This window comes from Mytilus californianus, unplaced genomic scaffold, assembly GCF_021869535.1.
Source record: "Mytilus californianus isolate M0D057914Y unplaced genomic scaffold, xbMytCali1.0.p SCAF_9, whole genome shotgun sequence".
In the NCBI taxonomy this organism is placed as follows: domain Eukaryota; kingdom Metazoa; phylum Mollusca; class Bivalvia; order Mytilida; family Mytilidae; genus Mytilus; species Mytilus californianus.
This window is the reverse complement of record NW_026262745.1, coordinates 34,471,013-34,488,673: the sequence shown is the minus strand read 5'-3', so window position 1 is coordinate 34,488,673 and position 17,661 is coordinate 34,471,013. Positions and strand designations below refer to the sequence as shown.

At 31.0% G+C, this 17,661-nt stretch overlaps 1 protein-coding gene across 4 annotated transcripts in view; it reads left to right on the top strand.

The window, feature by feature from the left end:
• The window catches only part of LOC127714166 (tripartite motif-containing protein 2-like), a 47,060-nt gene extending 41,861 nt beyond the window's left edge, over positions 1–5,199 (top strand). For all 4 annotated transcript variants that reach the window (XM_052220181.1, XM_052220183.1, XM_052220182.1 and 1 more), the window contains exon 3: positions 2,103–5,199. In XM_052220181.1, coding sequence (XP_052076141.1) covers positions 2,103–2,255 — 153 coding nt within the window. In that variant the 3' untranslated portion in view covers positions 2,256–5,199. The remainder of the gene's footprint in view (positions 1–2,102) is intronic.
• Positions 5,200–17,661: the final 12,462 nt, after the last annotated feature.

Genomic DNA, 17,661 nt, shown 5'->3' with positions numbered 1-17,661 from the left:
AAGGCCGTACTTTGACCTATAATGGTTCACTAATTGTGACTTTGATGGAGAGTTGTCTCATTGGCACTCATACCACATCTTCTTATATCTATTAGGGTCAACCTTGCCTTATAGATTGCAACCATAGTTTTTGTCAAATTAGTAAAATTTGCACATTTAGAATTTTATACAAATGAAATGTTATAAATCATGTTAAATATGGAAACATTCATTTCTTGATCATTGTTGATGGATGATATACTTTGGTACTAACATTTCTAAAACAGACCAAATAATGTACTTTGTAAGTGATGAAAACTATCCTTTTAAAGAACATTTTGAATTAGTGTTCTTAAGGCTTGATTTTATTTCTCTTAAATGTACATAAACTTAAGCATGTGAATATGAGAAAATATTATCAATTTAGTTTCCTGTTTAGTACTTTTCCCATTTTAACAGATTATAATTCAATATATATATCTTTGATTAGATTGTAATGTACCATTTCCTGTTTGTTATTACCTTGCGACATTGTAATATGAAATCAGGTAGAAACATAGTCATGTCAAACTTTTAACGGCAACAAAAAATTTCACACATCCTGAATGAAGATCTAACTTTGTTAATATTAAAAGTACATAAAATGCAAATGCAAAGAAAGTTACCCTTCTGTATATTTAATTTTGTTTCAATTTTATATTACATGTATAAAGTGCAGACACAATTGATATTAAGTATCGGTAGATTTCTGTTTTAATTAAGTACTCTTGCCAAGAAGATATTTCTGAAGCCTTCGTATCTGAAATGGTTAAATGAATTTGCTTATACTGTATATCATGTATATTGTAACTCACTTCACAAACACAATTTTGTATGGAGAATTACTCTCTCTCTCTCTCTTTAGCATGATTAGCAGATCTACATATCACTTAAAAATATTGTGATTTTCATTTAAACATCTATGTTTGATAACCACCTTGAAATTATTGGTCTTATTTAGCCTTGAACAATGTTGAATTTCAGAGTTGTTGTAATTTGAGGTGACAGTTCTGCGAAATGTTCATGCTATATCTCTTGTAAACATATATAAAGACTGAATTAATTTGACAATATTGTACACTTTGACATTGAGATTCCATAAGACATTAGAAGACAAGGAAACTAAGTTTAAATGACTGTGAAGGTTCAAGGCTTATTCACAAAAACAGGATTAAAATTATCATTTATTTTGAAACATTTTATATTTACTTTGTTAGATCAGCACTGAACAGTTTATCTGTTTTAAAGATTTCAAAGAAATATTGACCTGTGAATTGTAATTGACCAAAGGTTCATTTACACCTGCCTCGAAGTAATGCTATTCAAAACAAACATCATTTGGTAAAAATTGACATTTACAGTCTTGTAAAACATTGTATGTCAAACAGAAGTTTAACTTTTAATATCTAATAGCATGAAATCCCAGTGAAAATACACAAGTGAAAGAAGACATTGCTGCTGTAATACACAAACTTCTAGTTCTTGGAATCTACTATGACTGCGCTTTGGTGCAGTGGCGGATCCAGAGGGGGGGGGTTCCGGGGGTTGGAACCCCCCATTTTTTTTTGACGATCAATGCATTTGAATGGGGAAATATAGTTGGAACCCCCTTTATCCTGGGTTATGAACCCCCCTTTTATAAATGGCTGGATCCGCCCCTGTGGTGGGTTGTAAAACCAAAAAAAATTGGTCTAAAAATAAAGGAAAATGGTATTTCCTTCAATGGAGGACAAATTCAAATCTGATATATAATTATATAAAATTGATTAAATAACCAAATTGAATATTGATGAAATTGCAAAAAGGTAAATTCTCAGTGCTGGTCTTTATGTTTAAAGTAGTTATAAGACCTTCAACATCAAGTTATAAAGTTTGGTATTTGTTCACACTAAATCTAAATTTAAACATTTTGTCCAATACAATAACAAAAAAGTTATTATACAAGCAGATGTTTCACTTTATCATAGATGTTATTGATTTCATGTATTCATAAGACTTAACAAGAATTCTAAAAATTTATCAACAACATATGTTTAATCTTGTGTTAGAATACTATAATAAAAAAATTGATCTTTTCTTTACAGGTTTTTGATAGCAATGGTTCATTCCTGACTTTCGTAAATACATCAGCAGACCCATTGTATGGACCCCAGGGACTGACAGTAACACCAGAGGGCCTTGTTGTGGTTGGTGACTCTGGTAACCACTGTTACAAGGTCTATAAATATCTCCAGTAGTTCTTTTAACACAAACATGTGACCAACTACCATTAATTTGCTGTTTCAGAATCAAAAGGACTATGGATCATTTCCTTGTTTGTATTCCAAATTAAGATCAAACATGTCATTGGTTGAATTTTCATTGTTTCGAACATTTTAAACCAATCCCAATGTTCTGATGTTCATTTTTGAAAATATCACCAGAATGCATTTGATGCTGAAAAAGCTGAATTGGGAAATCATTGAATGAAACATACACAAATATTTTGTAATATTTGAACCCTTATCAGCTGACATGTCACCAGTAGGACTGAAGGCATTTCTTAAAATATTTGTTTTTTTTAGGTCAATGTATATAAGTAAACAAGTGGAGTTGTACAAAGAATTGGCTGCAATCATTCTACAATAATGTAATAAGCATATAAGTGTTTTCAAAGGAGTAGGCACAATTTGCCAAAATACAATTCTAATTGTAAAATTTTATAAATATTAGTCGAAAATAAAGAGTTGTTGCAATATGTAGTTGCATGGCAATCAATTTGAAATTGTCTATTAACTGTTAATGAGATATTGTTTTCATATACTCAATGATTTTGTGGTAATATGAATAAAAAGGTCTTTATAAGTGGACTTTCAAGGAAAAATTACCAGTTATTAGCAAAATTTTAGACTAATTTCAGGTTGATTTTTGCAACAATAACAAAAAAGAAGCATCACATCAAAAACTGTTCACCATTGAGAATATAATCACATAATATATTTATTTTGTCAGTATCTTTTTATACAATGGTTGTGCAAGACACCATTTGTTAGTCAAATTATAAATACCAAGGTTCTATGTGTAATTTTGTCATTTTGCTTTAATTACTGTGATTTGACAGCATTTAACCTGTAAATTTGTAACATAGCTATATTGGACGCCTGCTATCAAATTGAAAACAAAATTTATTTATAGAGTAAATGTTGTCCCAAATCAAACATTCTTTTTTATGGAATTTTGCTTAAGATAACATGGTTTTGCAATAATTTTAATGATCAGATTGATCTTCAAAAATATTTTGGTAGATCATATCTTGATGTCTGAATGCAGTCAACTTTTAAATTGTACAAATATCATGAAAACAAATATTGTTGTTTACCTTGGCAATCTTAACTCTTTTTCACATAGAAAGGGAAGTAACTCTAATCATTTATTATAACTGAGTTTCTATTATAAGAAAATTTAGTATCCTAGGAGTTTTCATATTCTTGAATTTTGACAGTTTTTGAATTTAAGTTACAAAAATGACACATAAGAGCCAGACCAATATTGCAGTTTAGGGATACTATAAAATGCATTGGTATTTTTATTCTAAATAATGGTAAATCTTTTTGAATTATTTCACATTTCATATGTCATGTAAATTAGCGATTTAAGGTCAATGTATATATGCTTATTTATTGTGTTTCTTTTGTAAAGAAAATGACAATGTAATCTAATGCATTTTTTTACATGTTGATGTTGTAATGATTTGTGAAAAAATTCTCCTGACAAATGTATGTACATCTCCTTACTGTATCTTTATAAAGGAAAATAATTGTTTGTAAATGATTGCTTTTACACTTTGTGCCTTTGATATTAGTGCTAAAAGATCTTCCAATTTACTTATTGTTCAGTTTATATTTTGTTTTTTTGTTTTTAATGCTTTCAAGGATGTAATAAATCAATGCAGTTACTAATTATATTCTCTTGAATTGTTTTTGAAATTGATCTGCTGCTCTCCAATTTGACATCTGTTCTTTTAAGGATCATCTCTTAATGACTGTCAAATAACAGAAAAAGCCCCTAGGCAGTTAATATTTAAAAAAATGAAGAAATAAGTTATAAGCTAATAATGGGCAGTTTTTTTGTTTTAAATTTATTTTTATTTTCTACAATGTTTATCTGTAGATTAAGAGTCGTATTTAGATTTTGTTGGCTAAAAAGTAACACAAAATATTCTCTGATTTGCATTAATAGATAACAATTTATCTGTGTATGAAGAGGTATGTTTTTTTTTTGAATTTTCAGACCTATGAATGTGGAGGGTGTTAAAGTTTTAATTGATCCTTTAAACCCAATTTATTTTGCTGAATACTCCCTCTCCATATAACAAGAACTGTTAATTTGTTTGCCAGATGCAGTGCATATGTATTTTCTTTGGCTGTCACATGCAGATTTCATCATTTCTAAAAATGAAACTACAAGTAAAATCATATAGATTAGACTAGACATGCATTTGTATTTATTATTACTGCCATGCATGTCAACCTCGTCTCTCTAATAAATTTTATTCTTGGAATGCACATATATCAGTCACAAAAAGCATCATCTAGATTTAACACATGTAACAAGATATTTTATTGTGTGGTGTGTTTAATTTTATATGACTAGATATTTTTTTTTTTGGTTTTTGTAAAGAAATATGAATAATACAGCTTGCATTTTTATAACAATCATATTGCCCATCTACATTAATATAGTGTTTTTATTTTAATGTATGCTATTTTCTTTGTGAAGCAATTAACAAGGGAGTGTTTTTGATAAATATACCAGTGATTGAACAGTTATCTATAGATATACAACTTAACTTAACTTATACTGGAACTAGTTGTTGTTTTGATCTTTCTGCTTGGTGCTCTATCATTGATGAGGACTCCCATCAGTTTTCGGACACAATATAACCAATGCAAAGCATTATAGCCATTCCAAATAATCCCATCTTTAAAAGGTATATCTGTGATTTATGTAAATAATTTACTGCAGAACTGAGGTTGTTTACATAAACTTATAAAGCATACATTCCTCCTTTATTGTTTTTTTTTATTTATTGATGTTGTATGTTGCTAATTTATTGAAGAATATGTTTATTTATGATATTTTTTATTATGTTTTCAATTTGTGTTGCATTGTTATGAATAATAAATGTGATCCAGCTTTTAATCGAGTTCGTAATTTATCTTCAGTTATATATGAATAAAAGAAGATTTGAGGTATACATTGATGAGGTAGCATCCCAACAACTAAAACAAATTCAGAAAAGGCATCTAGGAGCCAACATTTGTCTTATAGTGACATATTCATTAGTATTAATACCTCAAAAAATACCTCAAAAAATAAATAAATGGAGAATGTGTCCATGGGACACAGATGATGTCCGTGCAGAGTTATGGTCCTTGGACTTTCACTTAAATAATCAGTTTTCAACACTTTTTTTCGTCATGCTTGAAGATATTTGTTACATAGTAACACCATAACAAGTTATAGATCAAGTTAGCATTTTCTTCCTATACAATGAATTTTTAACTGGTAGGGGACTATGTATTGCCATGCAATACTCTCGGAATGCTTGTTAACTTATTGATGGACTTATGTATCACTTTGTTGTAGTCTACTTAAAGCAATAGTATTTTACCGATGTTCAAATCTCATAAATCGACTTATGAGACAAATCAAGGTAACGAACAGAAACTGAGGGAATTGCATATTCATATATTGCGATGGGTCAGCGCATCCTGCTATGCCTTCATCACACGCCGTCCAAATTCATAAGTGAAAATGTCACAATCGGGATAAGGACACAATCGAAAAAACTAAAGATTAAACGACTATTTAGGTATATAAAGACGTAACAGTGTGAAACATAAGCCATATAGACATTGATGAAGAAGAACACACGTCCTTGTCCCCATGTCTTTATCTATATTGATCCACGTTAACGGAATTCTGGTGATGACCAAGATATTTCCTTCTTATTTTGATATCTTTACAGACAAATTAGAAAGGAATTATCAACACTTCGCTGTAACAACCTATCACTTGGTTCAGTGTCACTGCCAACGTAGGCATGACGTGAATCCTATCCTTTTCAATGCAAACGACACCCATCTATCAATAAAATAAACTTTATGAGAAATCTTCGTTTAAAATCAGGTGTATGGACTCCAACTTTGACATTTGTTTTGAGCTTCCAACCGGTTTGATTAAAGTGTAACCGAGGAGTTTCGTGTCGACGAAACTAAATCCTAAGCCTGTAATCTGTAATGACTTTTTTTCATTTGACACTACCACACAAGTGATGAATGGTATCATATCAACAGATTTATGAAACAAAGATTATTATCTTCCTCCCTCAAGTTGTCATCATTAACAGTGTACTAACAGCATTCTCCCTCAGCACGGCTTTAAGAATTGAGAACATTTGTACAAACAACGACACCGAGACAAAACAATTAAAATATCTATTCTTTGGTCATATAGCTCTTCAGCTGTTTAGGTTATATATATCTTGGCTTTCAAGGGTTGGAGGGTCAAATATTCGGCTTTAAGCGTTCCTGAGAAGGTTAATCCTGAAAAGCGCTTCGGATGCATGAAATTTAAAACGTGTTGTTTCCATTATTAATCTTCACATAACTGACTGATCAACCGATGTGATCTTTTACAATATAGAAGAAAAGTTAGTGCTCAACAAAAAAATCTCACCAGATACCATGATTATACTTTGGTACACCAGTCCATATAAGACTCATTATTGCCGCTCAAATGAAAAAAAAGTTGGAAGGTCGATATCAAATACAAAGTTGAAAAGCATTGAAAACAAAAAAATCCGAAGTGTTCTACCAAATACGAATATGGCTATCAGGAATATGACAGTGAATCGGCGATTACTTCCTTGAAGATCGTTTTTTTTTCTCTTCACTTGGCGTCCGTCGTCATTAACTTTCACAAAAATCTTCTCCTCTGAAACTACTGAGCCAAATTTAACCAAACTTGGCCACAATCATCATTGGGGTATCTAGCTTAAAGATTGTGTCCGATGACTGCTCCTGCCAACCAAGATGGCCAACATGGCTAAAAATAGAAGTAAGGGATAAAATGCAAGTTTTGCGTATTATTTTGAAAACCGCTATAAAAAAAGAAAATCTTACAAGGCAAAAATTTTCAGAATGTTAAGGTCTACCTATTTTTCGTTACCGTTAAAACTGTCAGACGACTTCTTGTAGGAGTTATTGCCCTTAGAAGATGAATTTTACCATTTTTAAATTTGTTGCCTATTATCTCGAAAATTATAATAGATAGATAGAAACTTTGAATAGCAAAAATGATCAGCAAGACAAGAGCTACAAATAAGTCAAACATTGTCGAAATCTTCAGTCGACTCCTGATTAGAGTGATTGCCTTATATTGACGATTTTTACATATTTATTTTGCTTTTTTGTCTAATATCTTAAAAGCTATATTAGATAGATAGGAACTTTAAATATCAAAAATGAGCAGCAAAACAAGATCTACAAATAAGTCAAACATGACCGAAATTGTTAGTTGAATCATTATTGAAGTTATTGCCCTTTAATGACGATTTTTCCCATTTTTGCCTATTTTCTTGAAAACTGTAATAGATAGATAGAAACTTTAAATAACACACATGATCAGCAAGACGAGATCCACAAATAAGCCATAATGGCCGAAATCTTCAGTGGACCCATTATTGGATTTATTGCCCTTTAATGATAATTTTTAACGTTTTTTGCATATCATCTTAAAAACTATAACAGATAAATAGAAACTTCAAACAGGAAATATTATCTGCAGGATAAGATCTACAAATATGCCAACATGACTGAAAATGTCAGATAAATCTTAATAGATTTATTCCCCTTTATTGCTAATTTTTACTAAAAAGTGACCATTGTTGAAGACGCAGGTGAGCGACACAGTCTCTGTCGAGCCTCTAGTTTTCAAAAGAAGCCATTGTATATGGACTTTTTGGAGTATACTGTTTCTTGAAGGCTTAGCGTGGTATTTTTGTTCTATTCTTGTACAAGTCCTGAGTTTGTGTTTTCTTCTTGAAGGCTAAGCGTGGTATTTTTTTTCTATTCTTGTACAAGTCCTGAGTTTGTGTTTTCATCTGATTTTTTTACTATTCTGAATTTGTAGAACTTTTAAAAATTAAATTATATTCAAGTCAATACCTTTCCGCTAATCAACGTTTGGTTTGTATGTCGTTTGCGATTACTAACGATGTGATATGTTGTGGTGGCCATTTTCCAACAGACAACTTATGCGAATACATGATATTCGTTATCCATATTATATAGTTAATTTTGTATTTATGTTTGATGTTATTCTAATTCCTTTCTATTTATTTGTATTGATGTTGTATAACTTTGAATCGCATTTATGAATAAGAATAAATTAATCTAGACTTAGATTTAAATAACTCTGTAGATTGATCATAATAGTAGAAGAGAAGTTGAGAGTCTTCCAACAAATTAATCTTTACTGTTTTTATGTAATTCTGATGCCAATAATTTCACATTCAACTCATATATATAAAACTACGTTTAAAAAATTAAAATAGACTTTCCGACCCTCATATCTTTTTCGACCAATATTTTCTCGTTTTCAATCGGACTCTCTCAAAAATTTATATTTATTATCATAGTTTGATTGTCCTGAATATTTGCAATAAATATTTGCCAGTAAACAAAAAATAAATCTTTTATAGTTGAGGTCATACATGAAGGCAATTTATCAATTTTAGTACAAAGGTAAAAATAGACAAACATGAAAAGGAAAATATTTGGAATCCTAATAAACCCCAACCGAAAGAAGACAATTTGTTAAGGAAGGGTAGGCAAAGATTCTATGACTTAGCATGTTATTTCAAACAAAAAACACCAACAAGTAATATAATAAAACTGGTAATAACGTCCGATGTACACGTATATGACTGGGTAAACTTGTTCCTTGCTAGATGATATGCTGAGGCACAGTAATCGTCAACCAATTCCTGATGGCAACCGTGGAATGGAGCAATGAACCCTGATGAGTGTTACATACTCGAAACGTGCGTCTATCTCAATAAATTATCAGCCTGATATGGTTTTTATTACCAAATAATTTCATAAACATTCTGTTGTAAAACAATTGACTCAACACTAGAACTTTGATGAACAGTAAGTTTATTGCAGATTTGAAGATGATTATCTCATAAGAATCACTGAACAGATGTAATCGTAATGCATAAAAAAAGGTATACGCTTCAATGTATAGAAGTCTACAAGTTGATTTGTAATAGGAATTGGCTGCAGTCATTCTACAATAATGTAATACGCATATAAGTTTTTTCAAAGGAGTAGGTACAATTTGCAAAAATACAATTCTAATTGTAAAATTCATTCATAAATATTAGCTGAAAATAAAGAGTTGCTGCAATATATAGTTGCATAGCAATCAATTAGAAATTGTCTATTAGCTCACTGTTAATGAGATATTGTTTTCATATACTCAATTATTTTGTGGTAATATGAATAAATAGGTCTTTATAAGTGGACTTTCAAGGGAAAATTACCAGTTATTAGCAAAGTTTTAGGCTAATTTCAGGTTAATTTTTGCAACAATAACACAAAAAAGAAGCATCACATCAAAAATGTTCACCATTAAGAATATAATCACATAATATATTTATTGTGTCAGTATCTTTTTATACAATGGTTGTGTGAGACACCATTTGTTAGTCAAAATGTAACTACCAAGGTTCTATGTGTAATTTTGTGATTTTGCTTTAATTACTGTGATTTGACAGCATTTAACCTGTAAAATTATAACATAGCTATATTGAACGCCTGCTATTAAATTGAAAAAAAAAAGATTTATTGATAGAGTAAATGTTGTCCCAAATCAAACATTCTTTTTACGGAATTTTGCTGAAGATAACATGGTATTGCATTTATCTTAATGTTCAGATTGATCTTCAAAAATATTTTGTGAGATCATATCCTGATGGCCGAATGCAGTCAACTTTTAAATTTACAAATATCATGAAAACAAATGTTATTGTTTACCTTGGCAAATTTTACTCTTTTTCACAGTGAAAGGGAAGTAACTCTATTCATTTATCATAACTGAGTTTCTATTATAAGAAAATTCTAGTATCCTAGGAGTTTTCATTATCTTTGCAGTGTTTTTACACAGACATCTTTTATGTACATGACGACATTATTGAATTTTGACAGTTTTTGAATTTAAGTTACAAAAATGATGCACATCAGAGGCAGATCAATATTACAGTTTAGGGATAATATAAAATGCATTTATTTTATGAAGTGGTATTTTTATTCTGAATAATGGTAAATCTTTTTGAATTATTTCACATTTCATATGCCATGTAAATAAGCAATTTAAGGTCAATGTATGTATGCTTATTTATTGTGTTTTTGTAAAGAAAAATGAGAATGTAATTAAATACATTATTTTTACATGTTGATGTTGTGATAATTTGTGCAAAAAGTCTGCTTTACTTTTTAACAAGGAAAAAATGTATGTACATCTCCTTAGTGTATCTTTTTTAAGGGAACTAATTGTTTGTAAATGATAGCTTTTACACTTTGTGCCTTTGATATTAGTGCTAAAAGATCTTCCAATTTACATATTGTTCAGATTATATTTTGTATTTTGTTTTTAACGCTTTCAAGGATGTAACAAATCAATGAAGTTACTAATTATTCTCTCTTGATATGTATTTGAAATTGATCTGTTGCTCTACAATTTTAATGATGTTCTTTTAATGATCTTCTCTTATTGACTGTCAAATTACAGAAAAGGCTCCTAGGCAGTTGATATTTAAAAAAAAATGAAGAAATAGGTTATAAGCTAATAGTGGGCAGTTTTTTGTTATAATTTTATCTTTCTTTTCTCCAATGTTTATCTTTGGATTAAGAGTCATAAATATATATATTGTCTAAAAAGTAACAGAAAATATTCTCTGGTTTGCATAAATAGATAACAATTCATCTGTGTATGAATAGGTATATTGTTTTTTAATTTTTTAGACCTACGATTGTGGAGGGTGTTAAAATTTTAATTGATTCTTTAAACCCAATTTATTTCCTAATGCTCCCCCTCCATATAACAAAAACTGTTAATTTGTTTGCCAGATGCAGAGCATATGTATTTTCTTTGGCTGTCGTATGTAGATTTCATCATTTCTAAAAATGAAACTACAAGTTAAAGCATATAGATTAGACTAGACATGCATTTGTATTTATTATAACTGCCATGCATGTCAACCTCGTCTCGCCAATAAATTTTATTTTTTGAATGCACATATATCAGTCACAAAAAGCATCATCTAGATTTAACACATGTAACAAGATATTTTATTGTGTGGGGTAATTAATTTCATATGACTAGATATTTTTATTGGTTTTTGTAACGAAATATGAATAATGCAGCTTGCATTATTATAACAATCATATCGCCCATCTACATTAATATAGTGTTTTTATTCTAATGTATGCTATGTTCTTTATGGAGCAATTAGCAAGGGAGTGTTTTTGATAAATATACCAGTGATTGAACAGTTATCTATAGATATAGAACTTAACTTAACGTATACTGGAACTAGATGTTGTTTTGATCTTTCTGCTAGATGCTTTATCGTTGATGAGGACTCCCATCAGTTTTCGGACACAATATAACCAATGCAAAGCATTATATCCATTAAAAATAATTCCCTCTTTAAAAAGTATATATGTGCTTTATGTAAATAATTTACTGCAGAACTGAGGTTATTTGCATAAACTTATAAAACATAAATTCCTCCTTTATTTTTTGTTATTTATTGATGTTGTATGTTGATAATTTATTGAAGAATATGTTTATATATAATATTTATTATTATTATGTTTTCAATTTGTGTTGCATTGTTATGAATTATAAATGTGATCCAGCTTTTATTCAAGTTAGTAATTTGGCTTCAGTTACATATGAATAAAAGAAGATTTGATATATACATTGATGAGGTAGCATCCCAACAACTAAAACAAATTAAAAAATGGCATCTAGGGGCCAACATTTGACTTTTAGTGACATATTTTTTATTAATACCTCAAAACCAGAAAAGTGGGACACAGATGATGCCCCCGCTTGCATATAACGTGATAAAGGGGCATAACTCAAGAACGGTAAAAGTGACGCCACCCAAATTCGATCTTGATCTGTATTTTGTGGTAATACGCATTATGTATAAGTTTCATAACATTTGACTGAGGCAAACTAAAGTTAGAGAACGAAAACCAATTTTTGGACGTACGTACCGATGGATTGACAGATGGACTTTACGTACGGACGGATAAGGTTAACACTGAATGGCCCAGGTGATGGCGGTGGTAAAAAAAAGGTTTGTGTTATTAGTTCACTATGCTACTGTATATTGTCCTCTAAATGTCTGTTATTTTTGAGGTGTGAATTTGTTGGTATCTCATTGATGTGTACCCTACACCTCTCTCTATTCACAGATCTAATTCAAAAAAGATCCGTTAAGAGATTGTCATGTTGTTTACAGTTGATACCTACCTATTGTCGGTGACTTCTAAAAAGAGTCAATTACAAAAGGGACAACCAAATGTCTTTTTATTTTTGTATTGTTTTGGAGGCTATTTCATCGACATATTCCACAAAAGTCATATTTCATAGAACTTAATAATCACTGAAATCCCCAACAATAAACATAGTGGAAAAGAAAGGATATGGTTTATAATTTCATGACAACAAATCACTACTTGCACATAATAAAACCCAAAGAAGAAGGAATATCGCTTCTGTTGCTGATTTATATCTAAAAGATAGAGGAACATGTATATATCAAATGTATACAAAAGTAGTTCTTCTGAATTTGACAAACAGTGTCAGATCTGCTAATGTTTAGTAACTGTGTCTGTGCATGGGATACCTTTTCTCGTCGTTATATTTTGTTGTAAAACAGTACATGATGTATGGTAGAAGATAGATGGAATGCATTGTAGTAGCTTTAGTCGAGTGAGGCTTTCCTGGTTGGCTTTATCTAGGATTGTAACACAGTTCGTGATGTATGGTGTCCTATATAGTAAATATATCTTCAATGCACATGATACATGTTTCCTCAATTCTATTCGTTCAAATTACCAGAAAGTCAATAGCATAAGATATCAGGAGCATACTGCTAAGAAAGATCTACATAGAACAAAAATTGGTTAGGAATAGCTTTGCCCAAAAAAGTTACAATATTTAGTTGACAAAGAACATTGAAATGAAATTCTTTGAAAGTAGATCTTTAAAACGGAAATCAAACAAAAACTTAATTTGATTAAGAGATGTAATGTCTTGTCTTTTTTCTTGTTGCATAAGAAGATTGATAAGTAATAACAAGGTTCAATTAAAATCATAAAAGGGACAAAACACACTGTTGCCTAATACATAGGGACACAGAGATCAATAACAATCCACAAAAAAGTAAAGATTGAACAATAAGAAATCTACCAAATAAAATTAACGGGTGAAATCATGTGCTATAGAAGGATGTGCAGCCCCTACTATACTAATGGCACCTGTCATGGCTGAGTGTCATGGTGATCACGAAAGAAAAAATATTGAAGATAAGTGGCATTCTGGGACGACAAATTGTTACGGGAAAGTTGAACAGGATTGCCGCTATGATTATTGGAACACATCCACGATCATCTATGACAGATATTCCGTGGCAGTCAACAAATTTTCATGGTGGTCGTCACGGTAAAAACTTTAAATGAAATAGAGGACTTCAACTTTACCAAGAAGAACACTTGGTTGAGTAGCTTCCTTGTAATTAGGTTCAATCCATTTATACCGAAAATTTCTGTAAAAGAGAGGCGAAAGATACCAAAGGGACATTCAAACTCATAAGTCGAAAATAAACTGACAACGCTATGGCTAAAAAAGAAAAAGACAAACAGACAAACAATAGTACACAAAACACAACATAGAAAATTAAATTAAGACTGAGCAACACGAACCCAACAAAAAACTGGGGGTGATCGCAGGTGCTCCGGAAGGGTAGGCACAAACTCTTGAATATCATAATAAGTAAAACAATGGAAAGTTTACAGAAAAAAAAAACTCATCAAAGATACAGACTAGTATCATATTGAATAATTTAAGTGATTTATCATGTTCTCCTTTCATCATCGAAGATTTGTTAAAGAATGTCACTTATCTCCCATTTTTTCTCGCATGACACCTTCAAAACGGTATTAAATCTGACAGAAAGGGGAATTTAAGGTGATACACCTGATTAGTTTGTTTATAATTGAAGAAATCACAACCAATTACATTTCGGAATTCATAGTGGCTGCTTCTCGTAGTTGAAGACCGGTTAACCGTGGATTTTATCCCCTCAAAATATGTGATTCTGTCCAATCAATATAGTGATCACATTTAAATTGCATTAGAATCCATACTTATCCTTTTAATGTACAAGATGACATCACAATACCTTCTCCTTGTATTCTCAGACCACCATTCTGTATGGTTTAAAGTGCGCCCAAATAAACAAAAAAATGTTGAATACTGGATAAGAAAAGTGACATGTTAAATGATTGGGAAAAAAAAACACTTGGCAGGAACAGAAAATTGATTCCCAATTTCAAAGATGCGTATTAACTTATTGATGGACTGATGTATCACTTTGTTGTAGTCTACTTAAATTAAGGCAACAGTATTTTATCGATGTTCAAATCTCATAAATCGACTTATGAGACAAGGTAACGAACAGAAACTGAGGGAATCACATGAACTCAAAAAGGAGCTAGACCGGGTGCGATGGGTAAGCGCATCCTGCTATGCCTCCATCACAAGCCGTTCGAATTCATAAGTAAAAATGTCTCAATCGGGATAATGACACCATCGAAAAAACTAAATATTAAACAACTATTTTGGTATATAAAGAAGTAACACTGTGAAACATAAGACATAAAGACATTGACAAAGGACGACACACGTCCTTGTTCCCATTTCTTTATATTGATCCAAGTAAACGGAATTCTGATGATGACCAAGATATTTCCTTCTTATTTCAATTTCTGTATAGACAAATTAGAAAGGAATTATCAACACTTCTGTGTAACTGGCCCAGTTTCACTGCCAACGTAGGCATGACGTGAATCCTAACCTTTTCAATGCAACCGACACTCATCCCGCAATGAAACATAATTTATGAGAAATCTTCTTTTAAAATCAGGTATATGGACTCCAACTTCGACATTGTTTTGATCCACAAACCGGTTTGATTCAAGTGCAATCGAGGAGTTTCGTGTGGATAAAAACTAAATCCTAAGCCTGTAATCTGTAACGACTTTTTCAATTAACACTTATACACAAGCGAGGAATGGTATCATATCAACAGATTTATGAAACAAAAACTATTATCTTCCTCCCTCAAGTTGTCATCCTTACAAACAACGACACAGAGACAAAACAATTAAAATATCTATTCCTTGGTCATATAGCTCTTCAACTGTTTAGGTTAAATATATCTTGGCTTTCAAATATTCGGCTTTTAGCGTTCATGAGAAGGTTAATCCAGAAAAGCTCTTCGGATGCATGGAATTTATAACGTGTTAACCGTTGTTTACATTTTTTATTTTCACATAACTGACTGATCAACCGATGTGATTTTTTACACTATAGAAGAAAAGTAAGAGCATGCTATAAAAATAAAATCTCACCAGATACCAGGATTATAATTTGGTACACCAGACGCGCGTATCGTCCATATAAGACTCATTAGTGCCGCTCAAATGAAAAAAAAAAATGGAAGGTCAATATCAAATACAAAGTTGAAGAGCATTAAAAACAAAAAAACCCGAAGAGTTTTACCGAATACGAATATGGCTATCAGGAATATGACAATAAATCGGCGATTACTTCCTTGGAGATCGTGATTTTTTTTCTCATCCTTGGAGTCCGTCGTCCGTCGTCGTTAACTTTTACAAAAATCTTCTCCTCTGAAACTACTGAGCCAAATTTTACCAAATTTAGCCACAATCATTTTTGGGGTATCTAGCTTAAAGATTGTGTCCGATCACCGCGCCTGCCAACCAAGATGGCCGACATGGCTAAAAAAGAAGTAAGGGATAAAATGCAAGTTTTGCCTATTATTTTGAAAACCGCTATAGAAAGAGAAAATCTTACAAGGCAAAAATTTTCAGAATGTTAAGCTCTACCTATTGTTCATAATGGTCAAAACTGTCAGACGACTTCTTGTAGCAGTTATTGCCCTTAGATGATGAATTTTACCATTTTTAAAATTTTTGCCTATTATCTCGAAAATAATAGATAGACAGAAACTTTGAATAGCAAAAATGATCAGCAAGACAAGAGCTACAAATAAGTCAACATTGCTGAAATCTTCAGTCGACTCCTGATTGCAGTGATTGCCTTATAATGACGATTTTTACATTTATTTTATTTTTTTGCCTGATACCTTAAAAGCTATATTAGATAGCTAGGAACATTAAATATCAAAAATGATCAGCAAAACAAGATCTACAAATAAGTCAAACATGACCGAAATTGTTAGTTGAATCATTATTGAAGTTATTGCCCTATTATGACGATTTTTGCCTATTATCTTAAAAACTGTAATAGATAGATAGCAACTTTAAATAACACACATGATCAGAAAGACAAGAACCACAAATAAGCCATAATGGTCGAAATATTCAGTCGACTCATTATTGGATTTATTGCCCTTTAATGATAATTTTTAACGTTTTTTGCATATCATCTTGAAAATATAACAGATAAATAGAAACTTTAAACAGAACAAATTGTCTGCAGGATAAGATCTACAAATATGCCAACATGACTGAAAATGTCAGATAACTCTTAATAGATTTATTCCCCTTTATTGCTAACTTTTAATAAAATGTGGCCATTGTTGAAGATGCAGGTGAGCGACACAGGCTCTATAGAGCCCCTAGTTTTCAAAAGAAGCCATTGTACATGAACTTTTTTTGGAGTATGCGGTTTCTTGAAGCGTGGTATTTTTATTCTATTCTATACAAGTCCCCATTTACAGTCTAATATTGTTATTTTTAAGGAGTTTGCGTTTTCATCTTATTTTTTTATTATTTTGAATTTGTAGAACTTTCAAAAATTAAATTATATACAAGTCAATATCTTTCCGCAAATCAACGTTTAGTTTGTATGACGTTTGCGATTACTAACGATGTGATATGTTTTGGTGGCCATTTTCCAACAGGCAACTTATGTGAATACATGATATTTATTATCCATATTATATAGTTAATTTTGTATTTAAGTTTGATGTTATTCTAATTGGTCCTAATTCCTTTCTATTTATTTGTATTGATGTTGTATAACTTTAAGTCGCATTTATGAATAAGAATAATCTTGACTTAGATTTAAATAGCTCTGTAGATTGATCATAATAGTAGAAGAGAAGTTGAGAGTCTTCCAACAAATTAATCTTTACTGTTTTGATGTAATTATGATGCCAATAATTTCACATTCAACTCATACATATAAAACTACGTTTAATAAATTAAGATAGACTTTCCTACCCTCATATCTTTTTGGATCAAT